The sequence below is a fragment of the Garra rufa genome, chromosome 22, assembly GCF_049309525.1.
Source record: "Garra rufa chromosome 22, GarRuf1.0, whole genome shotgun sequence".
Classification (NCBI taxonomy): Eukaryota; Metazoa; Chordata; class Actinopteri; order Cypriniformes; family Cyprinidae; genus Garra; species Garra rufa.
This window is the reverse complement of record NC_133382.1, coordinates 42,676,056-42,702,570: the sequence shown is the minus strand read 5'-3', so window position 1 is coordinate 42,702,570 and position 26,515 is coordinate 42,676,056. Positions and strand designations below refer to the sequence as shown.

The 26,515-nt window shown below is 41.5% G+C and overlaps 1 protein-coding gene across 1 annotated transcript; it reads right to left on the bottom strand.

Moving 5' to 3' along the window:
* Window positions 1-637: 637 nt before the first annotated feature.
* On the bottom strand, window positions 638-25,585 carry LOC141297852 (dual specificity protein phosphatase 3-like). Its single transcript, XM_073828316.1, has 3 exons — window positions 25,248-25,585; window positions 16,899-17,125; window positions 638-4,859 (listed from the first exon to the last, which is right to left on the bottom strand). Exons 1-3 carry the CDS (start codon window positions 25,412-25,414, stop codon window positions 4,651-4,653), a joined length of 603 nt encoding a protein of 200 aa, XP_073684417.1. The 5' UTR covers window positions 25,415-25,585; the 3' UTR covers window positions 638-4,650.
* Between the last annotated feature and the right edge of the window lie 930 nt (window positions 25,586-26,515).

Here is a 26,515-nt window from a genome sequence, read left to right as displayed (position 1 = left end):
CAATGTTTAAATTTTTGCCATTTATTTTCTGACATCATAAAACAAAAAGAACAAAAAGAACATTTTGTCCAATGTAAGAAAAATAACTGTGATTTAATCAAGTGCACTTCAACAAAGTGTCTGTAGAAGCTGTACACCTTGCTTTGTGAAGTGAAGACATGAATCAAAAATATAGAATCCATCTTCTGGGTAAGGCTTTAAGGTGGGATGTTTAGACAGCCTGTGTCATGTGAATGCATTCATTTGACCCCCATTTCAAGCATTCGGTAATTCCTTTCCTGATTAAGTCAGATTAAAACAAAACCATACGCCTGTCGTCTAGTCACATCAAGCAACTCCCGAACTCAAAATGCAAAACATAATTTGAGAGTGTGAACATTTGTGCCAAACCCTCCTGCCAAATTCGTAACTGCTGAGGTTTCTATGTCCTTTACAACAAACAAGTGCTCAATCATTTACAATATCACATTACGGCAACAACACAAAGCATACAGGAGTAAGAGACGGCACATAGACGATATAGAGTTACGTGTAGTCAGCGGCATTTCAGCAACATCAATACAACTATGTGCTTGTACACATGGACAAAACAAACTTTGAAGCAAAAAATGCACTTCAGACACCTTAGTTTGTGTTATTGAAAGAAAAAAATTTAATATCACATATTATAATGGCACAAAAATACAAAATGACCAAGCAGCATTGTGATTCATTGTTATATACTATTGACATCATTAAGCCATATAGTGGTACAGCCATTTTCATTTAACCTTCCCTGTATAATTACAACGTTTACAATTTCTATACACTGTGTAACATACAATCGGATACATATGAATAAAAGGCAATACATAGCAGGACAGTTTGTGCAAACCACATGGGTTATCAACAGCAGATGGCAGTGTTTCTCCTTCCACAGATCCAGAAAAGGGTGTGTTCGTCGTTCGATGCCTTGTAACGCCAGCAAACACATCTTCACGTTGAAATGTCCAAATATGCTTATCCAAAATGCGTTATTGTTGCTTTTTGAGGTTAAAAGTTGCTGCTAAAAACTCTGAAAGCACTGGAGGATTTCAGTTCAGTTTAAAAGACTGATAAATTCCCATAGTTTGCTTGCCATTGGCACAGACCATCCTCATTGGTTCACGTTTTTGTGACGGCACACAGGTTCCATAGCTACAGTTGGTTAGGTTGTATAAAGCCTAGGTCTCCAGATTATAATAAAGGAATGTTTATAGTTTGAAAGATTTCATACATATAGGTATCTGTCCATTTTAAATGTTCATAGACAAGAAACTAAACGAAAAGATCTAATTATTGTGGAGTAACTACAGTGGTATAAATGTTGTGAGGTAACGTTAGCCTGCAACAGCGTTACCTGTGAAAACAGATCCTCTAATACGATGTAAATTGTTAAGGAATAAAGCAAAAAACCCCTCTCTCCATCACAGTGAAAACTAAATAAAATGTAAGTTTCTAGCAAACAACTGGGTGCTTTGTATGGAAGCCCGTTTCTGTCACTGAATACAAAATAAAAAGGTAATTGCAACATTTTATCTCAAAATTCAGACTTTTTTCTCAGAATTTTGAGATATAAACTTGCAATTTCATGTTATAACATCAGAATTGTGAGATATAAATCCGCAATTGTGAGTTATAAAGTCAAATTTTGAGGGGGTTAAAAGATATGTTCACAGAACTGCGAGTTTATCTCACAATACTGACTTAACTCGCAATTGCATGTTAAAAAGTCAGAATTTAGTTTATATCTCGCAATTCTGACTTTATAACTCGCAATAGCAAGTTCATATCACACAATTCTGAGAAAAAAAAAGTCAAAATTGGGAGATATAGTCGCAATTCTTATAAAAAAAAAGTCAGAATTGAGTTTATATATCGCAATTCTGACTATAACTCGCAATTGCAAGTTCATATCACACTGAGAAAAAAAAGTCAGAATTGGGAGATATAGTCGCAATTCTTATAAAAAAAAGTCAGAATTGAGTTTATATCTCGCAATTCTGACTTTATAACTCGCAATTGCGAGTTCACATCACGCAATTCTGAGGAAAAAATTCAGTACTGCGAGTTTGCATCAAGCAATTGTAAGAAATTGAAATAAAAAATATCTCAGAATTGTGAGATAAAAAGTCACAATTACCTTTTTTTATTCAGTGGAGAAAAAGGGCTTCCATAGTTTTGGGTATGGCATTCACTGCGTTTTAAAATAAAGTGGATGTTGACTACAATATATTAGATATTTCTATTGTTAATAGATACTGGTCATACACAAATATTATGGACAGTTCATACATTCATATATGTCAACATCTAAATATGTATATACAAGTATATATATCTGGAATATAGAAATATAAAAAAGAGGCATAAGTAGTGCTTTGTGTTATAATCTAGCCTACGATTTGTACTCTAGTTTTTCCCTCAGTAATAATAAATGTAGAGGCCTGGGGATATTAGATCATTCGAATTTGACAAGAGAAATGAGACTAATTCAAAAAGCTACGTGTTTGAAACTTTCACATGCACTTATTGAAATTAAGTGATGCTGGTTATACTTTAAAGAGGTCATATTTTAAGAAATCTCATTTTTGGGTTAACTTCAAGAAATCAAAGCGTCCTCCCCAGTCCAAAAAGACCATTTGGGACCCTGGACCACAAAACCAGTCATCTGAAAGCTAAATAAATAAGTTTTCCATTGATATATGGTTTGATAGGATAGGACAATATTTGGCGAGATACATTTATTTGAAAATCTGGAATCTGAATATGCAAAAAATCGACATATTGGGAAAACCGCCTTTAAAGTTGTCCAAATGAAGTTCGTCATTGCATATTACTAAACAAAAATTAAGTTTTGATATATTTACGGTAGGAAATTTACAAAATATCATCATGGAACATGATCTTTACCTCATATCCTAATGATTTTTGGCATAAAATTGTTCATTTTGACACATACAATGTATTTTTGGCTCTTGCTACAAATATACCCGTGCTACTGGTTTTGTGGTCCAGGGTCATATTTACTGAAGCTAAGCTACAAAAATGTCTCATTCTGAAATTTTTGAAGTAAAAAAAAGTAGATACTTTAACATATGACTACCAATATTTACACATCAATATAGCCAAAACAGTCCCAAAGAAGCTATACAAAGATACTGTTATTACTAAACTGAACAACTAACGCTAAGAATAAAATATGGGAAAGTTTTGCTGTTACTCTGTCTGTATTTCAGTATTTCAACATGCAGAACGTTTAGTGAATCTGCCGCAAAGATGCTGTTATCAAACAACAGACAGCAATGTAACTGCTTTCACATGCAAAGAGGATGCTTACATAGAAGTCTTAAAGGCACAGCAGCAAAAAAACGGCCTGTTTAATTGGACTAACATTATAAGTGGACCTCGGGGGAAATAATTAAATGATAAAAATATGTACAATATGACCCCTTTAAAACCTGAAACAAGCCAGCAGTGCAGCAAAATGACTCAATTCCAGTGCTAAAGTGATTCTGTTTTAAGGACAAAGCTGAGCCCGAAGTAAACCTAACCCTTAAAAATCTAATCTAAACTCCACAGATGTAACTGACACGCTTCCTGCGATCTGAACTAGCAGTGTGAAGAGGCACTAGGCCTCTAGGTAACAAACCTTGTGTAAGGGCACATCATTAGGCAGTTGGCATGGCAGAGGCTTTCCATCTATCGGACGTGTCTCTCTGGTCAAGGCTGAGTGTGATCTTGTGATGGACATAATGTGGCATGGGACTTGGCAGTGAGAGACAGTGATTCCAGAGTAAAGACATCTAATGGGGCTGATGTGTTATCACTGCTGCATAGAACCTGTTTGTAGTGTCTGGTGAATTTAAGCTACAACATACGGTTGGCTTGTTGTAGATATATCTTGTTTGATTGTATGTTATCGTTCGGTACAACGTGGAATGTTAATTTATTTTGTGTTAAGTGAACGAATGGGGTGTGTGCTGGTACACAACAATTTAGTCCTGATTTAAAAATGCTGGAAAGCCATTCAAAATCTGGCTGTAGGATGGGTTAAAAGGTATATTCAACATGGTTTTTATACCTAAATATCATATTCCCTCTCGTAGAAATAGATTGGGATGAACAATCGCAGTATTTCTGGCAGATAGGAACCTATTGGATGATTGTGCTCTACTTTACAATCTTTACAGATGAAGATTGGGCTATTATGCTCCAAAAAGTTGAATTTGTGAGATATACAAACAGTTGGATACTGGAATGCCTTAGGTGTATCTAGTGAAAAACAGAAGCCGATTATCATAGGGAATGATGCAAAAACCAAACAGTTGTGATGACATATAAAATGCTGCCCTTGCTCCTTCTACAGCCTTAATTATTCAGATATGCCAGTAAATTTCCCTTTACCAGCCAGCTGGAAGCAGGAGTAATTATTCAGGACACTGACAACACCTCGCGTGAGTGTGTATGTGTATCTGAGAGTGTGTTTGAATACTCTTTGTATACCTCCATGCTTATGCTCTGGATGTACTGTATGCATACATTCTGTTATATACTTGGACTGTAATAGTGCACACTAGTTTGAGCGTGTGCCTGCATTTGTGAATATATGTGGGGATAGAGCACATTCTATCATTTTGTCTTCAACTTGCCCTCCTTCGCCAGGTTTTCGTTGAGTTGGCACAGCTGGCGTAGGAATCCATCATTCGGGCCGATCTCTCTCTTGTGTCTTACTGTAGCTGTGGCAACTCGTACATCCATCTTGTGACGGAGCATGAGGTAAGCGATGACGATGGTGGGCGAACGGCTGTAGCCCTCACGGCAGTGAACGTACACCTTTCCTAGAAGAGAAATAAGAAATAACGGTTAAAAGATCTCATCCTTTGAGGATACAAATGCGGCTTCTTGTTGTGAACCTTCTCAAATCAACCTTCAGACCAATTCCCCTTCAAACATGCAACCACACACATACACGTTCATTATTGACCAGCCAACTCTCCTGGAGGAATTCACCTTGCCAGCCTCCGCTGTGCTTATTTGGCAGATGCAGCAAGGATTTGAAACCTGACGCCTCCTCCAAATGCTTACTTACGTTTTCCCGTGAGTCTTTGTGCTGTTTATGTGTCAAGGAGATAACCTTCATTGATTCTTAAATCTCTGCTCCCTGTGGAACAATGCAGAGCTATGGCTATGTAAAACTACATCTTTTTAAAATCAGCTGGCCAGTTGGTTTATTAAAACATTAAAGGGACAGTTCACACAAAAATGAAAATTCTGTCATTAATTACTCACCCTCATGTCGTTCCAAACACGTAAGTCCTTCGTTCGTCTTTGGTACACGAATTAAGATATTTTTGATGAAATATGAGAGGTTTCTGACCCTGAGCCAGTGTGAGTAATTAATGACAGAATTTTCATTTTTGAGTAAACTAAACCTTTAAGGATGTCCTGTATAATTGTGTATGTTTACATAGGATATGTTGTGTGTTCAAAAACATTTAAGTAGAATACAATGGAAAGCCTTAGTACAGATATATCTTGAGGTGATTTTACAACACTTGACTATTTTAATTTGGAATGCCATTCTGTTTTAAAACCTCATGGTGCAAGAATCTCAAAAATAGGGTTGGGTATCGTTGGGTATCCGATTCCGCTTATCGATTAACTTAAAAAAATCTGAGAATTTTTTTTTTAAGTGAAACATTTAGATGTCAAACATACTTATTCTGTCTTTTTACAAAGTCTTCTGTTCCAGCTGAATACAGTGCTCAAGTTCTTTCCCTTCCTGCGCATAAATTGTTTAAAATTTATTTAAAATTACATTCAAATGCGAACACAGGAATCGTTAAGCGGAATCGAAATGCATGCGTCTTATCGAATAACCGGTTCTTGGAAATTTGGAACAGGTTCTCGATACCCAACCCTACTCAAAAAACAGTGAGAGCCATTCCACATTGGCCAAACACATCCAATAAATCGCATAAGGAAGGGGCCATTCACACAGAATATGCTTTTCCATTGTTTTTCTATGTAAACATGCATCAGATGGATACATTTTACTATTGCGTTTGAGTCTTGCATATTTTGAAGCATCTTGCACATGCCATGGCAGTGTACAAAGGCAGTTATGTTGTCTGCCACTTTAAATGCTTGTGCTCTTTAAAGCAGGGTGGATTCTGATTGGCTGTTAATGTTTTTAATCATCCATCAGCTGGAATAGGGTGAATGATAAATTAGTAGACACAGTTAACTGGTAGAAATTTGTCAGCTTGTAGAGATTTTGGACTATCGTGGTTACATGCTAATGTGATGTTGCTGTAATAAAAACATATCGTTTGCATGTTTTTAAGCATTGTGGTTTAAAAACAAGTGATTTTAAGATATTGAAACACAATCAGCAGAGAAAAAGAACTCATTTCACTATATGACCATGATGTCTGAGAGACTGTTTCTGAGCGCTGTCAGAGCGGCGCATGCACATAAAGACAGTGCTCTGGGAGTATTGAACGGAGTTATTTCTGCACTTTATAGACCAATTTGGAGTAGACGACACAGTTAACGTCACCTGCCACTGTGCTCTTATTGTGGTGGCAGAAAAAGACTAGTAACAAGTGGAGGGAATCAGGTAAAGTCCATAGAATAAGAGAAAAAAAAATTATTGTTGTGCCTTTGGAACAAACGTTTAAACTAGGGGTGGGCATAGATTAATTTTTTTAATCTAGATTAATCTAGATTAAATCTTGGAATTAATCTAGATTAATCTAGATTAAAATGGCTAATTTGAATTCTGCTGAAGGCATTCAGAATAATGGTGCTACCCAAATAATGACTAAAAGTAAGTCTTTGAGAACGGGCCAGGTGGCGCATTAGAACAGGCGCTCATCTCCTGTTTCCAAAATGCATCACAAACTGCTTGACAATTGCATTTACAACATAATTACCTATACAAACTTGTGTAACCAAGTATTTCTGCGCAAAAGGCTGCACGACGTGCGCGTAGCCGTTAAATACACAGACGCGCACGGGCATGGATAGCCTATATGCGTGCATAGTCTTCGATTAAACTGCGTTGCTTTTAGAAGCGTCAATTCAGTTGTTGCATATAGTTTAATGTCTTTATTTCGGGATTATCAAAGTTAATGATAACTCACGTGCCCCAGTAAAAAGGGTCTAGCAACGCACCTGCCCTGAAGCGGCTTCATAACTGCATCCATGTCTGCGCGTCTCATTTGATGTGGTAATTTCACAGAAGTTGAAGACTCGTTCTCGCCCCCTAACAGTGCAATTCGACTAGGTATATGTCATCCGCGCTAAAATATCAAGGTGAAAGTCATCATATCTTGCGTAGTTTAGACCCAGCTCCCAACCCTACTTTGAAAATAGATTAACGGCGATATTTTTTTTATCGCCCGATAAGAGTCTCACGTTAACGCAGCACGTTAACGCCGATAACGGCCCACCACTAGTTTAAACATACAGACTATGGATGACACTGCTATGATTACTCTACTTTTATTTGATTTAGACAATTTGTCAACATAATATTCACATATGCAGTTCATAGGGGACATATTGTATTAGCCCTACAGTTACAGCATTAAATAATATTTAAACCTTTAACATTTTACATAACATTTACGTATTTTATCTCACAATTCTTGTGACTTTTTTCTCCCAAATGCAAGTTTATATCTCCTAGTTTGGAATTTATAACTCTATTTAACAATTCAACATTTGAAAGTTTGTCAATTTTGAGGAAAAAATAACCCCAGAAGTGTGGGATATAAACTCATGATTCTGTGCTGAGGGGAAAAGAGAGAAATCTCTCACTACTCTTGACTAAATCACTTTTGTAAATTTAAAAAGAAGAAATATATTATTATATAATTAACATGTTGAAGAATATGCAGTGTTTTTATATTATGTATGTGATTTCTTTATACAACGTATGTAGCATTTCTTATTTGTTATACTAGTTCCCTTCCGGGAACTCTACACTGCGTCCTGAGACACTTTGGGGAACGCCATTGGCGGGCCGCTCTCTGAGTCATAGTCCAACGTCCAATGAGAAACGGGAGTGACGTCACAGGCGCGGTGACGTCATCGACCGGGAAGTATAAAAGCACGTGCGTTTGAAGCTGGCGTCAGCTTTTGTCATTCAGCGAGCGCTCTGTGTGTGTCTGTCTGTCTGCATATTGCTGTTTTTTGTGCCAGTTTGCACAACTTTTATTTGAGCAATATGTCAACCAAAAAGGGGGAAAGAAACATTTCTAGAAAAGCGGTTGAGCAGCCACATAGACAGTGTGCTTTTCCCTGCCAGCGCTTCATTGTTGGCAGGGATACACACAGTCTGTGTATGGTCTGCTTGGGTTCGGAGCATGCACAGTCAGCCCTTGAGGGGGTTGGCTGCCTGCAGTATGAGCGTTCTCCACTGCGGGTGCTCCGTCCCCAGAAAGCCCTCTTCGAGGAGGGGGCTTTCGCTAGCGTTCCTCATGGCTCCGAGGCGGAGCGGCGGCTGCACTCGTGGGGTTCGCAGCCAGATCTGCTAGAAGGAACGGAGACGGGTGATCCCCTATCTCCTTCCTTATTGGATCGGTAAAACTCCTACTGGATGGGGAAGCCCGCAATGCGGTTCCTTCCTTCCAGGAAGAGTTTTCAACGCTTCTCCTATCTTCCTCTGAGGAGGTTGATGTGGAGAACGTTGTCGAAAGTATTCAACCGCCCCCCCTGATCGCCTCAGTATGAGGAGCTATTGGACGTGCTGACTAAGTCAGCACTTCCAAAACGGAGCTGTCTGTTCTTCCCCGATCTGCACACTAAACTGTCTAGATCATGGGAAAAACTAGAAAGAAAGATGATGCCGCGGGTTGAACAGACGCTAATCAGCTATCTGTCGCCCAGCCTAGCATCATCCTTGAAAGCTCTGTCTTTGCTTTCCAGGCCGCCTAAATAACTAATCAGGCTTGATGGGCAAAATGTACACGTGTCGGGGTTGCTGGACGGGAGCATGAAACCCCAGCCGTGTACCAGCTCCTCACATAAGAGGCTCATAATAGGAGCATTGCAGCCCGTTTCCCTCCGGTGAGACCTAGAGGGCGGGATTAGCAACACTCCTGACCGGGGGCTTCAAAGACTAAGCCGATCTGAGGGTCGTGCTTTAGTCTGAGAGATCCTCGCATAATATGGCCCTGACTACTGCGGTACAGTGCCAATAAGGTCAGTCCCTCTCGTGGAGGTCGGTGGTTCACCACAATACATGGTGGCCGCCCCTCTTCGGGGCCCTTAGGAGATTCGTCAGCTAACCCTGCCATTGTTACAGGGCGCGGCAGTCTCCCGCGAACATCATTCTCTGGTCTCTCCGCCCTGAAACGTAGCGGAGCCAGAGAGTTCGCCACCCCCACGAGGGTGCTCAGAAGAATTGATTCAGGTGTTCCCTGCCAGCGAGCTGTTACAGGGCACTGAATCAATATCTCTAGTAACACCAGACACCAGTCTTGAGAGACTGGTTCCCATAGTAAAAAGGACTTTCAAGGTCTGGTTATTGAATAAGAAGGAGGTAGAACGGCAGCTGCACGAGGTCTGTTGGGAATGTAGACGGCTTACCAAAGCCTATCTCCTTTCCCTTCTGACAATTGGCGGCCAACTGCTGGTTGTGGAAGCCCGCGGTGCGGTACTTCCTCCAACAATCGCCGACGTTCCGCTCCCTCAATTGCCCGCATTTACAGCTATCACAGTCAGTTCAGGTGTCCTGCCGGTTCTCCGTTACAGGGCACTGAGCTGGAAGCTCAGGGCAAATCAGAGGCCAGTCTCGAAAGGCTGGTACCCTTAGTAGAATTTCTGGCAGCGTTGATACTACTGCCGAAAGCATCTACACGGGTCCTGCGTACTGTGAGGAAGGTATAGCGGGGTATTTACCACCAAGGTGGGCCCCGAGCAGGCTCTGGACAGGGGACCATCGAGGTGGTCCCTAGTCAGGAAGGATGGCGGGCTGCGGTCCTTCTTTGATCTCAGACGGCTTAACCTCTCAGTCAGAAACTGAAGTTCAAAACTGTCAGTTTTTCAAATCAGGTCTGAGGATTGATTTGTCACGATAGATCTGAAAGACATCTCCGTCCTTCTTCAATACAGGAAGTTTCTGTGGGTTGCTTTTAGGGACAAAGCTTACCGAGACAGAGCTCTTCCTTTCGGCCTAGCACTGGTTAGCGGTTCAACATCGAGGTGTTGTTCTCGCTCGCAAGAAAAGTGTGCTTTCTCCATCACAGAGAACCACTTATCCAAGTTGTCGTGTGGGATTCGATCTTGACGCAGGCACATATGTCACCTGCTCGAGTCGATCCTCACTACAGCCAATGCGACCAAGCTAGGCTGGTCATTCACTGTAAAACAGTTTCAAATACTGTTAGGTCTTATGACAGCTGCATCCAACGTGATACCTCTTGGACTGCTGTACATGAGGCCGCTTCAGTGGTGGCTCAAAACCAAGGGGTTCTCCCCGAGGGAAAACCCATTTCGCATTAGAGTCACGCGGCAATGCCTACGTGCTCTAGACATGTGGAAGAAACCTTGGTTTCCTATGGGAGCAGACGTCCTGTCAAGGCAGGGGCCGAGGCCCAGGGAATATGTGCTTCACCCAGAATGAGTGAAGCAGAGACTGTCTTTCCAGACTCAGGTGGATCTATTTGTGACTCGACAGACATCGCAATGTCCCCTCTGGTGCTCTCTATCGCTTCCTGCTCCTGCGGGACTGGACGCTATGGTACAAATGTGGCCGAGGCCTCGTTTGTACGCCCTTTCCCCGATCGCTCTGCTCCCGGGAGTTCTGGAATAAGTGTGACCCCCGAGGGGGCACATCTCACAGAGGCCGGTCTCTCAATTAAGGTTGCCGAGACCATCCCTCACTCCAGAGCTCCCCCTATGAGGAAACCCTATGACCTAAAAGGAAGTGGTCGACTGCACGGTGTAACCCACACCAGTTTGACCCAGTTTACTGCCCGTTTGGTACAGTACTGGAGTCTCTGCAGTCCCACCGTCCGCAGGACTAACCCACTCCACCTGATGGTCGGTTAGTGGGTAGAGTTCCCTGGTCATACGTTTCCTCCACGGTCGGGAGATCGAGGCTTCATCAGGAAGTAATGAAGCATGGAGAATTCTCATACAGACTCAGTGGGACCTCTGGCGACTCGATAGATATCGCAATGTTCTCTCTGGTTCTCCTTAGTGCCTCCAGGTCCGCCCGGACTGGACGCCTTAGTACAGACGTGGCCGAGGCTGCATCTGTACGCATTCTCCCGATCGCTGTGCGCCCTGGAGTTCTGGAAAGAGCATGCCGGCATCGACACGGCTAGTCCGACCATGGTCTTGGACCTCCCCTCTCAGGCTGGGGGCATGGCCTGCTACCCCCACATGGAGAGGTGGAAAGTTATGAGTATGGCCCCTGGGGGGGCGCAACTCATAGACTCGGGTCTCTCAACCGAGGTTGTTGAGACTAGGGTTGGGAATCGAAAATCGATTCCGATTCTGGAATCGGATACTTAAGATAAAGAATCGGATACTTGTTATAATATTAAAATTTCGATTCCTCGTTTCGATTCCTGGTTGCATTTTTTCCATCTAGTGATCTGCCAGGACCTTCCGCGCGTGCAATCTGCCAGGACTTTACGTGGTAATGTAAACATCAGTCGAAAAGATGGATCACGGTAAGCGTTTAAAAGTGTGTCTACGCTTTGTAAAAACCGAAGACAAATCTACCGCTGCACGCAAACTTCATCTTAGAGATCTGCAAGGGACGGATTTTAGTCCTGCGCCCGCCCACTCCAGAAGGAATATATGTTATTTCGTCCCGCAAAAGCCCACATAAAAGTCGCTTATACCCCCGCGGGAAGACAGGTATCTACTTTATCTCTTGGCTGCATGAAACAAACCCTCCCTTTAATGTAAAGGCAAAGATGATCAGAGTAATAGTAACGAACTCGCGCGTGCCTAATGTATTCATTCTTGTATATCGGAGTCGTACATTAGGCACGCATAAGTCCGCTGTTGATTCACAAACTATTCATGCTTTCGGTGCTCTGATCCATAGTATTTTTGCGTGAAATTTCAAAATATTTGCATAGTTTTCAAAATTAATGTCCTGTGAGTTTTTTATAATGAATGCTTACCCATAGAGGTGGATCTTGTAAGGGTCAGTGGTGTTTAAGCACATATGAGCACCAGCATAAACAGATTTACAATGTATTTACTGTATTTTTCATTTATATGTTTATTTTATAATGAATTCAAACAGTAGATATTCAGTCACTTAAGAAAGAGTACTCTGAAGTTGTGAAGAATGTCTGAATTAAATAATTTAGGTGCTTTAAATCTGTATGTGTGTATTCATGTTAAAAAGTTAGAGCCAGAGGATTTTCTTTTAAATTCAAAAGTATAGCTTTAATTTAAAAAGTTTGCTTGATTCTTTTTTAATAACATGCAGGAGAAAATAAAAAGGCAAAACTAATGTTAGGTTAATAAAAAAGGTTAAAAAATAAACACCTTTAGAGGAAATGTCAGGCATAGGGGGGCCTTGCAAAACTGACCCGAGAAGAAGGGGGCCCTGATATAAAAAAGGTTGAGAACCCCTGTAATAAAATAATATGTTGCAAGCTAGCACTGAAAATAAACATGTTTAATATATTAATGTTTGACTTTTGTTTGTTGTTGTTTTTTTTTTACTAAATCGGAATCGAAACTGGGAATCGAAAAGAATCGGAATCGATAAGTGGAATCGGAATCGGAATCGAAATCGATAAAATTCAAACGATACCCACCCCTAGTTGAGACCCTGCTCCAATCCAGAGCTCCCTCTACGAGGAACCTTAAGTGGAACCGGTCTGCTTCAGGGTGTCACGAACACCGTCTAGACCTAGTTACTGCCCATTGGTACAGTACTAGAGTCCCTGCAGACTCACCTGTCCACAAAACCAGCTCACTCCATCCTGAGGGTGTTCGTGGCGGCTTATTGGCCTATCACGCCTCTTGTGGTGGCTCGTCGGTATGGTTTCCTCGGTGGTGCACTCAGGTTGAGACCCCGAGGGGTCTCAAGCCTCTTTTTCCTCCACTCTTGGAGTGCGACCCATGGGAAGTATATCTGTCCAGTGTGAGCACTGGGCACATACGGCCACAAAGAAAGCATGTGGCACGATCAGAGCTATCAGTAGATGGATCACGGATGCCATTTCTACTACTTCCGAGTCCTCTGGTCTCCCAGCTCCATGGGGAGTCAAGACTCACTCCTACTGAGGCTGTCTGCCTCTAAAAAGCTCTGATGGCAGGTGTCCTTAGAAAACCAGGACATCTGCAGTGCTGCGGGTTGGTCCTCGCCTCTGACATTACTCGACCTCAGAGCCGCTTCAGGCTCCGCTGTCCTCTCGACCTAGCAAATTCTAGGTCCAAGAGAGTCAGCCACCTCCCTAGCCAGGAGGAGACTTCTCAAGGCGCATTCTTTCTGCGGAAAGAAGAGAAGTCGTTATTCGCCACGACGCTCCTCGTGTGCCTGAGGGCCGAGGAGTGTCCCTGCATCCTCATGAGCCCGAGGGCCGAGGATCAGACTGCCCTACTTTGTTCTAAGAACCATACAGCCCTCTTGTCCGCGGAATGCTAGACAATGGCTTAATTCCCCTCGTGCTCTGGCGCAAGAAGCTACCAGACCGAGTGTATTTCGGTCCCTCTGGTTTCTGGCCTTCCCCAGACCAAGGACTAAGACTCCTCGTGTGCCTGAGGGCCGAGGAGTGCCTCCTGCGCTGGCTGGGCAACCAGGCAGAGGCCTACTTGTTCTCGTGTGCCCGAGGGCCGAGAACTATACAGCCCTCTTGTCCGCGGAATGCTAGACAATGGCTTGATCCCCCTCGTGCTCTGGCGCAAGAAGCTACCAGACCGAGTGTATTTCGGTCCCTCTGGTTTCTGGCCTTTCCCAGACCAAGGACTAAGACTCCTCGTGAGCCCGAGGGCCGAGGAGTACCTCTCGCACTGGCTGGCGAACCAGGCAGAGGTCCACTGTTCTCGTATGCCTGAGGGCCGAGAACTATACAGCCCTCTTGTCCGCGGAATGCTAGACAATGGCTTAATTCTCCTCGTGTTCTGGCGCAGGATGCTACCAGACCGAGTGTATTTCGGTCCCTCTGGCTTCTGGCCTTTCCCAGACCAAGGACTAAGACTCCTCGTCAGCCTGAGGGCCGAGGAGTGCCTCATGCACTGGCTGGCTACCAGGCAGAGGCCCCTACTGTCTTCCCCGTGTGCCCGAGGGCCAGGGATTGCAGTGCCCTCTTGTCCGCGTAATGCTAGACAATGGCTTATTCCCTCGCGTCCTGGCGTAGCTCAGGCCGAGCCTTGGATCCCTCTTGTTCTGGCTGAGCCCCCAGACAAAGGATCACCCTCTCCTCGTGTGCCTGCGGGCCGAGGAGCACTCTTGAGGTCGAGTGCACTGTCCTCGTGGGCCTGAGGGCCGACGACTACCTACACCATCTTGTCCGTGGAATACTAGACAATGGTTATTGCGGTCCCTCTTGTTCTGGCTATTCCCAGACAAAGGACTAAGACTCCTCGTGTGCCTGAGGGCCGAGGAGCATTTCTCCCCCTGCGCTGGTCTCATGACAGGCAGCGGTCGAGAACTCTATCCTTGTGTGCCCGAGGGCCGAGGCTCAGGTATCCCTCTTGTCTGGTGGTGGATCACAGACAGAGATGAATTCCAGTGCCCTGGCAAGTTCACCAGGCACTTCTTGCGTCCCTCTTGTACTGGCTGTAATGCAGACAAAGGACCACTATCTCTCCTCGTGTGCCTGAGGGCCGAGGTTTATTTATCCCTCTTGTCTGGTGACTGATCACAGACAGAGATGAATTCCAGTGTCCTGGCAAGCTTTACCAGACACTTCTCGAGTCCCTCTTGTACTGGCTGTAATGCAGACAAAGGACCACCATTTCTCCTCGAGTTCCCCAGGCTGAGGTTTGTTACCAGACACTACCTTTTTCCACCCTTGTCCTAGCAGACACTAGGCAGGGCTCGGAAATTATGGGGGCGTTGATACCTCGTTCCCCAAAGTGTCTCAGGACGCAGTGTAGAGTTCCCGGAAGGGAACGTCTCAGGTTACGTATGTAACCCTGGTTCCCTGAGGGAACGAGACACTGCATCTCGGACCATAATTCCCGCATCCCTGCTGCGCTCGCTTCATTCCTATGAGCTGACGCCAGCTTCAAACGCACGTGCTTTTATACTTCCCGGTCGATGACGTCACAGCGCCTGTGACGTCACTCCCGTTTCTCATTGGACGTTGGACTATGACTCAGAGAGCGGCCCGCCAATGGCGTTCCCCAAAGTGTCTCAGGACGCAGTGTCTCGTTCCCTCAGGGAACCAGGGTTACATACGTAACCTGAGACGTTTTCTTGTCCTATTGCTTGTAATTAGTTTCTTATTCTTATTTAATCAGTGATTGTTTACTTGTCTTCAGTAAGCTTGAGGTTTTTTTATTTAGGCTAGTATTAGTTTTTTGTAATATTGACACTGGTGACACTGGTTACCGTGAAATAAGATATAGGATTTTAGTCAAAATGCCCAGACCTAGTTTATGTCCGTATAGTTTCATTTCGCTGCCCTGCATCTCACATTTTAAATGCAAAAACTTCGGTGTGAATGGCGCCACAAGGCAGACGGCACTCTGAACTTTGGCCTCTATATATCCATCTGTGTGTAAAATATAAAATTGTAGTCACTTTTTGACGTCAAGAATGAATGATGCAAACCGGAAACCCCACAAAATCCAACCCTACTGCTCAAAAGAATTAATTTTAGGTTCACCATAGTGAATATGGGTAAAGAAAGAATACAGATTTTCTATGTGCTCATGTAATAGCTTCAGTCCTCCGCAGTGCACCTTTAAAGTACCGTTGCTACAAAGATCTACAGCAAACTTCAAACAAGAATGAATCTAAAACTAGTAGACAAATCAGCCATCGAGACCCACCCCTATGCAGAGCATATTTTTAAAACAGATTCAGTGTGACTCAGAGGCAGCGGGAGCACTCAGACCTTCATCCCTCCCACTGCTCATTGTGATTCAGCCAGCAAATTCACCAGATGACATCAAGCCCACTGTAAGCACGGCTGTCGCAAATGTCACAGCTGAGCTCAGCCTGGGCTACGAAGTGGCAGCATATATTCTAGAGGTTTTGTTTCAGCTTAAGCTCTCAGTGAAAAGATTAGTGTCCTCCCTCAACCCAAGCTTGGCGTCTGATTTACCGCTTACTGGGCTCCTGCTGCCAAGATGACTTGCAATTAAGATGCTTTATAATTGCGCCTCTGTGTTAGAGATGGCATAAAATCCATGCCATAAAAGATAGGTTTGAATGCACCAATTAAAACGACTGGTGTGAGATATCTAGGGATAAAATCTGTGTGTGGGGACTACCAGATCCACTTTGGGATACATTATTATCTGTGAATACATATATTGTAACATTTCAATAAATCCACTGGATTTTTTTCCTTTCATTTTTTTTCTCCTAACTTGTGTTTGTTGTTTGTGCAAGCTAAGCATTAAAAACAAAGAAGGCTGGCATAAGGGAAAAATCTTGGTGTTAAAATAAGTAACGTGGCTTGTTAGAAAAAGGTCAAGTTATGAACGCCACAGAATACTTTGTATTCTAACTCTGCAAAGACATCGCTGGCTTCAAACTTCATGAATTATCAAGAATCTGTGTCAAATGGACTGAACAAGATTCCTGTAATATCTAGGGATAGTCTTGTCTGTGAATGGAAAATGTTTTCTTTAAAATCAGTTTATGTAGGTCTGAAGTGGGTATTTGATAAGAAACAAAAGCATTTACAAAAAGAGAAGCACAAGCAGCTGACCTTTTCCATGTGCCAGAGCCTTATCGATGAAGTCTGCTGCTTCCTCAAAGAAGGCACTGATGTCGAACTGCTCAGTGTCATTGGCCTGTATGCCATGGTACGTGATCCCAGTTCCAGAGTAGAACTCTGCGTTAGTGTTCACATGCATGAAAGAGTTTCCCTCTGCGACATTCAGTATGTGTGTCACACCCAGCCGCTGCAGACGCATCACATTCTGGGCCACAAACCTGGGGAGCAGAAGCAGAGCACGTGTGAGACTCACCTGAACCAAACAAACCAATTTTGTGATGTCTTAAAGGGACAGTTCACACAAAAATTAAAATTATGTCATTATTTACTCACCCTCCACTTGCTCCAAGTATACACTGTTTGTGTTCATTTAGCCACTATCCACTTATTTTGTGTTTAACAGAGGAAAGAAACTCATACATGTTTGGAACAACCTAAAGGTGAGTAGATGTTGACAAGATTTTCATTCTGAGGTGAAATGATTCTTCAAAGCAGCTCATTTGAGTCAAAACCAAGACCAGAAGAGTATAGAGTCTGAGTCAATTAAAACAAGACCAAGAAAATATGGCCATTCAAGGACAATGGCCATATTTTCATGGTCTTGGTCTTCTAATGCAAAATGTGGCCTTTGTCTTGACATGACTTGACCATCTTTTGGTCTTAAATGAGCTCGTCATAACTACAACACTGTCTTAAAGAGCAGGTCATATGGTTTTTTAAAGTGTCCTAATATTGTGTTGGAGTCCCCTACAACAGGTTTTAATGCATCTAAGTTCAGAAAACATTGTAATTGTCTCAGATACATTATATTTATACAAAGTCATTTGTCATTTGTTCATAAGCCTACTCTGCTCTGATTGGTCAGCTGGCCAAGCCTGTTGTGATTGGCAGGAGAGGAGTATTTGAACAAGCTGGTGAGCGATGCCTTTTGTTTTGCCAAGTTTGTGGTTGTTTTTAATGTCCGCGAGTTGAAGTCACCCCAATAACGTCATATTTAGCCCCTGGAAATAGTGATGCTCTGATTGATCGGCCACCGATCATGATCGGCCGATATTGGCTAAAAATAGCTTGATCGGCGAACCCCAAAAGCGCCGATCAAAAAAGCCGATCACTTGACGTAAATTACTCGCGGGACTTTTTCACGCGTGCATGCACGGCGCACAGGTAAACAACAGCAGAGCGGAGCTTACCAGTGGCAACATGCAACATGAGTACTAAATTCTTTATTAGTTTTGTAAGGGTAGTCTTGTTATTGGGCATGTGACTATGTCGTGTACAGAGCGCTGACTAGTTTTGGCAGAGAAGTTTAAGTTTACTTTCGGTTTCATTCTCTGCTATCTTCAGTGAGTGGTAAATGTGCGTGCTTGAATGAAAATGAATGTATCTTTCTATACCCGTCATATTGCAATAATGTTACCGCTGTATGTCTGATTGTTGTCATCAGTTCATGTTGTAGTTCAGTTCATATAGAATGAGGAGAAACGGTGCCCGTGTAATTCACCTGCGTATGTTTAGCGCCATTTTATCGCATCGTAATTCTAATGAACGCATATAGATGTTACTGAGGTGAATGTTTATGTTTCCTTTATACAGACGGATTCTGATATATTAATTCAGCCTAAACCACATTTTACTACCTTTATCCTAATGACTGCAATGCTGGATAATATAATCCTTACATCATCTTAAAAAGCAGCTACAAATAACAAGCAAAGAACATAGCCTAGTCTAGTGCGAGGTGAGCTTTAATATAAATAAATCTCTTACCCATGCGGCGCGTGAAGGCGACGTGGCCACTCTACGCGTGTGTTTATATCACGACAAGTTTCTGAAGCATCCTAGAACCGACTCTCTGCACTGCATCGCTAAAGTTAGGCGCCTTTTTTACGGATAATAATAATAATCGTCTTGCTATCGTCAAACCCTGCTGAAAAAAAACAGCATATGCTGGTTAGGTATGTTTTGGTGCTGGGATGCTGGTTTTAGCTGGTTTATGCTGGTCCTTTGCTGGTTTATGCTGGTCCTTTGCTGGTTCTTTTGCTGGTTAATGCTGGTCCTTTGCTGGTTTATGCTGGTCCTTGACCAGCAACATGACCAGCATAAACCAGCATAAACCAGCAAAGGACCAGCATCAGCAACTGGCGATATCTCTAACTATCGTCGATACACGATACTATCGTCTACAACCCTAACTTGGTGTTTACTCAAGATCTTGACTGTAGCCTATTTCTACAGTTATTTTTTTCAATATAGTTAATTTAGAGTTAGTTTCATTTCTACAAATGGTGCAAACTCTGCTAGATTATAGATCAAAGATTCCCATTCCCCTGCCATTCTGTGATCGGCAGTGATCGGCAATCGGCAGATCATGATCTTGGTGATCGGTAATCGGTGATCGGCCCCAAAAATTCTGATCGGAGCATCTCTACCTGGAATGCAAATTTACCGGGGGAACCCAGACAAAAAGCGTGTATTTTACGCCAGGGAGCGCAATTTTTAATGGGGGACCCCCCTCGAAACGCGATTGGGCAAGTTTTGAGTAGCAATTGGGCGGGTTTTGTTGTGAAAATCTGGCAATCCTGATGCACCTTTGCATAAAACAATAATATAGTGCTCCAATCCATTAAAATAAAGACATAAAATCATTTTGTTTAACACTTATGCAAGAGAACGTGACTGAAGAAACAACACAGTTTGTGAACCAAAATATGTCTAAGTTACATTCTTTATTATTAAAGTTATTATAACAAAGGCAGTCTATATTAATCAGCACATTCTTAGGACAAAACAAACTTGCTTTCACAGCATCTTCTCGACATGATGTAAACACACTTAACTAGCGGTTAGCGTAAGTTTGTGGGCAGGTCAGACTGTTCGTATTTCACAGGCAGGCGAGGATTATGCTAATATGTTACCCAGTGACGTAGATCGTAACATGGTCGTGACAACTTTCTGATTCGACTCTTTCTTTTGAGAGACAATATCTTTATGTATAATGTACTTTTTTGATAAACAACTTTGCAGGCTATATACATTGAAGGATAGCTACGTCACAAACTGCAAAAAAGCCATTCGAAAACTCATATGACTTGCACTTCAAAGGGATAGTTCACCTAAAAATTCCAATTACCCCTTGGTTTATGATTGTGAATGAATTGATTTATATTAAAAAATGTAATGGCTCTTCCAAGCTTTATAATAATATAGTGAAGGTTTTGAAGTCCAATAAAGTGCATATATCAATCATAAAAAGTGCTCCAAATGGCTCAGGGGGTTAATAAAGGCCTCCTGAAGCAAATCTGTGCGTTTTTGTAAGTAAAACATCCATATTTAAAACTTTATAAATCATAATCTCTAGCTTTCACTAACTGTTGTACATGCGTTCAAGAAAGAGTGGCGTTCCAGCAGATGATGTAGGACATTGGCAAACGCAGTGACGAATGTGGAAGCACAGTGGTCAGAGCAAAACAAAACACTGAGCACAAATTAGAAGTACAAAACAAGGATTTGTAAAGAGAAATGTTGGAGGATTTTGATATAAGCCAAGAGGAGACTAACAAAGGAAACTGGAACACCACTGTCTTGTCTTAAATATGGATATTTTTCTTGCAAAACCACATCAGTTCACTTCAAGAGGCTTTTATTAACCCCCCTGAGCCATATGGAGTACTTTTATGATGGATGCACTTTATTGGACTTCTATTGGACTCTTGAATAGTAACACCCATTCACAGCTATTATAAAGCTTGGAAGAGCCAGGACATTTTTTAATACAGCTCCGACTGTATTATACACCTAGGATGGCTTTAGGGTGAGTCAATCATGGCATTACTCCCAAATACATTTCTAGGGTATATTAAAAATTGACTGACTATTCTTGTGTTCTTTTCTCTCACTGCTGAATACCTTGTAATCATTAATTCTTGATAAACAGCTACATAACCCCTTATGGTGCGTACATGTTTTATGCATTTGCGACAAACAATGGCAATCTGCGCTCTCAGTTTGTAGTTCCAGCCAACCCCACCCAGAAAGCCTCAGCTATGGATCGGTCTGCTGTGTCTGTTTTGAGATTGATTGGAGTGAATTGTGGAGCCGCTTTTAGTTGGCAGAGATGTCGGCCTATGTCAGAGGGTCCCCGGGGACAGCAGTGTTCTAAACCAGAACAGACACACCAAGGAGATCTTGGCTGCTGCCCAGAGGCATACAAAGAGCCATAGGCGTCCAGCGTAAGGCCCAAAATAGGACTCTGACTCCACAGAGAGAGAAAACAAGAGATGAGAAGCGAGATGAGCAGAATACTCTGTCATGTAGTTGCATTGTCTCTATTTAACTTGAGCACCTGGAACTCTTTCATCTTTGTCTTCTAAAAATCCAGCCTCTCTAGTCCAGTCCTTAGCGCAATCCCCTGTGAGAATGCAGTAGGAAAGGCCGCACATATCCACCTTTTTCTTCAACGCAGAAGTAAGCCTAGCAGTGAGACTTCAGGTTTAGCAAAAGGTACAAACCTGTGTGTTCGTAATTAAGATAATACATTAAAATAATATGATAAGACACACCAATTTGCAATATCAAGCAGCTAAAATAGCTGGACGTGAATGAGACTGGAAGCCAGATCCATAAAATGTACAAATGGTGGATAGATAATGGATAATATATAGCTATATAAAACCTAGTACAATTAAAACACTTTCCTAAAATATTAAGACGCTGTATTTACACAAAAGAACACCCTAAATAAAAATAAAGTCTCCATCTCTTTTGGTTTATAACTGGAGGATGTAGCAGCCCATCAGTCTCTGTTTCTGCCAGCAGCGCTGGCTCCTCAGTGGTGATGAAGTGATGGACTCAGATGCGCCGCCCAACACCCATAACTCAAACTCTCCCCCAGTGAGATCCTGTCTATATGGAGCCTTTGCAGATTGTGGTCATATTTCTCTCTGCGTTTGTGTATGTGTGTATGCATGTGCATTAGTTAGAGAGAGAGAGACAGAAAGAGAAAGTGTTTGCTTTGCATCTTGTTCACCTGTCCTGCACTCTGTTCACTGCAGTCCCTTCACATGCATTATTAATGTAAGTCTTACAAAGAGAGGTGTGCTATGAAGAAAGTGGCCCATTGCCCCATACTGCAGCTTTACATATGGTAAACGGTCCTAATCGAGTACTAGCAAAATTCTAGGATTTTGTCTATTGTGTATAATCATAATGACTTTGTATTACTAAAGACAGTAACGTTTAGATCATATCCTACAGTCATAACACTAACAGAATAATAATCCCAAAGGTTTGGCACACTCTTATATCTGCACTCAGATTATTAATGTGCTCTGTTGTATTGGCAAGGATGTGAACAAACAAAACAGTGCAGTGCGTGCTGAACACAATGTGGACATTCAATCTTATCTAGATGGGTAATTATGGACGGGATCATCTAATTTCAAACATTATTCTTTTGCAGTATCAGGCCTAATATAATACTTTGTGCAAATGTAATACGTGCAGTAAGTACTCTTTTGTGCATACTGTGCATATTGTGTAAAAAAACATTTTTTTTTTAATCTATCTATCTAAATATCTATAGAATTCATTAGAAATAAATCCAATAGCTAAAGACAGGGCAGATACAGACATTAGCAGCTCAGTGAAAATGTTTTGTCAATATCTACAAATGACCATATGTAAATTCCTGTTGCGAGACTGGCACAGACTAAGCCAGGCACATTAGACTGTGGTTTAATGCTCAAATTGATTTGTTGTTACAAAGAGATAATGTGCTTGTTCTATAGTTGTCCAATACAGTGATGCTTATGTGAGCTGATTTATTAAAGAAATAAGTGACACAGAGGAACAGTCGCTATATATATATATATATATATATAGTCTGTGTCCAAGCTGTGTGTGTTTTTAAGGGGAGAGAGGGAGGTTTGCTGTTTATAGGTTCCTGTATAAAAAATAAAAATTATAGGTGCAATAGTTTCATTATAGAAATAAATATTATAATTTTACATTTTAATAAACAATTATTTTTAATGGAACATTTACTTGATTTCTGCTTAAAATATCTGAAAATCAGACACAATAATGTTTATAATCTCAAACTAGCTAAATACTGGACAATTTATAATCCTAGCTAGTAAATTGGTCTATTAGAATTTAAAATATTTAAAAATATCGCAATAAATATTTCTCATTTTTACTATTCATATTAGCCACAAACTCCATGTAGGACCAAATATTTTTAATAACTAACCAGGCTAATGTCATGATGACTGACTTTGTCTCTCAATTTCTTTGAGTTTTTGCAAACCACCTTTGAGCAGCACACCTTTGTAGGGCTGTCAAATAATTAATCACGATTAATCGCAAAAAAAACATAAACATAAAAGTTTATGTTTACATACTATGTGTGTGTACTTTGTATATTTATTATGTATATACATGTATGTATATATTTATATATTTCTACTTGTATATAATTTAGATAAATAAATATAATATAAATGATTTATAGATAAATCTAACATATTTTAAAATTAAAAATTATATAAATCTAACATATTTGTCCATAATATATACATGTATGTGTCTGTATTTATCTATACATAATAGGGTAGTATGTCAACATAAACTTTTATTTTGGATGCGATTAATCACGATTAATCATTTGACGTGAAGGAATGTAAATCTTTGAGTTAAAAACTAATTCGAATTTAAGATTCAATGGAGTGATTCAAAATAGGGCTGGGCGATAAATCGAAAGCGATTCTAAGGCGCGTTTAGTGAATGAAGCCGGTACTTTGATTAGTAGTAAATCTCCATCACGTGCGTTCAGCTGCGTTCAGCTGGAGTGTTCAGAGGTGTAAATCACTGACAAGCTACGCCAAATCGAGCTCAAAATCGAATCGAATCGAATGCGATTTTTAGCGCGATTTGGCGTAGCTTGTCAGTGATTTACGCCTCTGAACACTCCAGCTGAACGCAGCCGAACGCACGTGATGGAGATTTACTACTAATCAAAGTACCGGCTTCATTCACTAAACGCGCCTTAGAATCGCTTTCGATTTATCGCCCAGCCCTAATTCAAAAGCTAATTGTTTTAATTGGAACAATTAAATTTGATTAGATCCACTCAACAGCCATTTGATTTAGAATTCAATTCTAAAAGAGTTTTAAATTCATACACAATTCTTAAAATACTTTTCATTATGTATCCACCTTATTTTTCTCGTAATAGCAGGCACGGCCATTTGTAAATTTAATGTGTCTGGCTTCTGGTGTCACTCGCTCCCAGTAATTTTTAGCTCTACAAAACAGCTCATTTTGTTGCTTGATATTGCAAACTGGTGTGCATTACCATATTTTTTATGTATTATCTTGATTATGAACACATTGGTTTGTAGTGCAAACAGTTTTACCGTTTACTGCCCTTTGTTATTCTTCTCGTTATTTTCCTATAGCAGCTAATAAACCAGAAGTCTTACACATTCACAGAAAATAAGGTGGATTAGACAAGGGAAAAAAACAAGAATGTGCTATAGACTGTTTACTGCACCAAAAACAATTTTGCGTAAAAGCAATGTGTCTGAGCATGTTACTTTAAAAATGTATTCCAGAAACAAATCACTATGTAACCAATGCATTTTTTAAAGCATGAATAAGTAATGTGCTCTTACTACCTTTATAGATTAGCTCAAAATCACATGCAAATATTGGAAGACAGCGGACTTGTAACACGAGTTGTAAAGAAAAGATTTTAAGGTCAAAAGTCACAATTACACAAATGCATTTTTTTTTTTAGCAAATGATTCAGAAGTACTTTTCTGTTGGATTGGCAGCAATTTTAATCAGCGCATCAAAATTACGAATGACTCGTTAAACCCCCTTGAGGTTGTTTTGTCGTACGAGAGAGAAAAGGTGCACTTAATGTGCAATAGTGGTGGTTTAATACAAAGAAACACGTGACTGAGGTCGAACAGAAGCGATTTTGTAACCAGTGATCTCAGAGAGATAGCGAGATGGTACCGATAGAGGACGGTCGTTGAGAAAAACAGCTTCCCTTACAGTCTGACTCACTATTTAAACGTTAGCTAAATCTCCTGTGGCTTCGTGATTGTTCTCGTAGGCGAAGAGCTGATACGCTCCATTCACAGGTTTGTTTTTTGCACCTGGGCACTGTAAAATATTCAGGTAACATCTACTGAGGAGGGTTTATTTACCAATCCGCTACACATCAATTGCCTGTACCACCTCACGAATCAACACATATTTGTCCAGCCGCTACCTGTCAGTGTTTTCCTCCCATCAGAAGCACACAAGTCTCCATAAGATCGTTGAACTTACGCATTGCCGATGTAAATCCTGGGAAAGACCTCGTTGAAATGTTGTGCTGGGAGGCTGTAGAAACCACTGCCGTTGGACAACAGCTTGTTGAGTTGTTGTATGGTCGCCTCGGTGTCTGGTACGGTGACTTCCAGTGGTCCCTTCGCGGGGCTGTGATGTTTCTTCATGCTTCAGTCCTCCTCCAAAAGCAAAAAAAAAAAAAACACAACAAGTGTCTAGTGATGAAGATGTGACGGCGTTCGATCCCCCAGCATTTTATTTCCCTTCCCACTCGGTGTTTTTAGCGTGCTTTCCCGAACGCACGCTCGCACGGCCGCTCTTTCGCAGGCAGACAGACACACCCGGGACTCGCCCACCGGCGGTCTGATGTGATGCTCCGGTGAGGTCGGTAACAGAACTGGCGGAAGATGGCGACAACGCGCCGATACACAAGTCATTGAGAGATGCTTTAAAGGGAACATCAGTCTCTCATCGAATCCATTCACATTTCAAACAGGTTAGACTCATTCTATATACACACACAATCCGTTTTGTAACGCTTATTAATTTAGTAGCATTAGTCTGTTCCCAAGCATCAACCACTCCCTTCATGTACTGCTAGATTTGTGTGTTAATTGATGTTGTGACAGGCAGGCTTACTGAAAGTAATTAAGATTATTTATTTGAATTTCTCTGTACCCTGTTTAATCCAACAAGTGGGTGTTAATAAATCCAGCACTCAAATAGGGGGCACTGAACGTAAACAATGACACTGAACCGCTTAAATTGCCCATTTTTGTCATGTTTTGGGCTGTACTAATCGATTGGACCAGGAAAAACATAGGAGTACTATAGATTGCCAAAAGTTACTTATTACAAATCAAAGAGAAGAGTGCAAAAAACTGTCTGAGGAACAAAAGGCATTTGTGGTTGGTCAAATTGAACTAGGGTTTCCAGGGCAAGAATTTTGACAACATTTGTGTTTGTTCTGATCATTTCCGGTCAGGTAGGTGAAATATTAGGCTAATATCTTAATTAATACTGCTTTTACGTATCCTTACCACCTATTAACTTTAGTTTTTCAAAATATTGCGCCTTTTCCTGCTTACTAAGTCATTCTCTAACATGATTTAGCAGCTTCCACACGTTTTTTTCCATGGTTTAAACAGCATAAATTAGCAAAACAAAGTATTCAGTTCATTTATGCTGTCTAAACCACGTAAAACACATGTGGAACCTGCTAAATCATATAGAGAAGAACTTGGTAAGCAGGAAAGGGTGCAATAATT

Bases quoted from the DNA above. Each gene is read 5' to 3' on its own strand.
- LOC141297852 (XM_073828316.1), bottom strand. From the start codon at position 25,414: ATGAAGAAACATCACAGCCCCGCGAAGGGACCACTGGAAGTCACCGTA. The intron at 17,126-25,247 runs GTAAGTTCAACG...TCTGCTCCCCAG, and splicing joins AGGATTTACATCGGCAATGC to GTTTGTGGCCCAGAATGTGA. The intron at 4,860-16,898 runs GTCAGCTGCTTG...TTTCTCTTCTAG, and splicing joins GGCTCTGGCACATGGAAAAG to GAAAGGTGTACGTTCACTGC.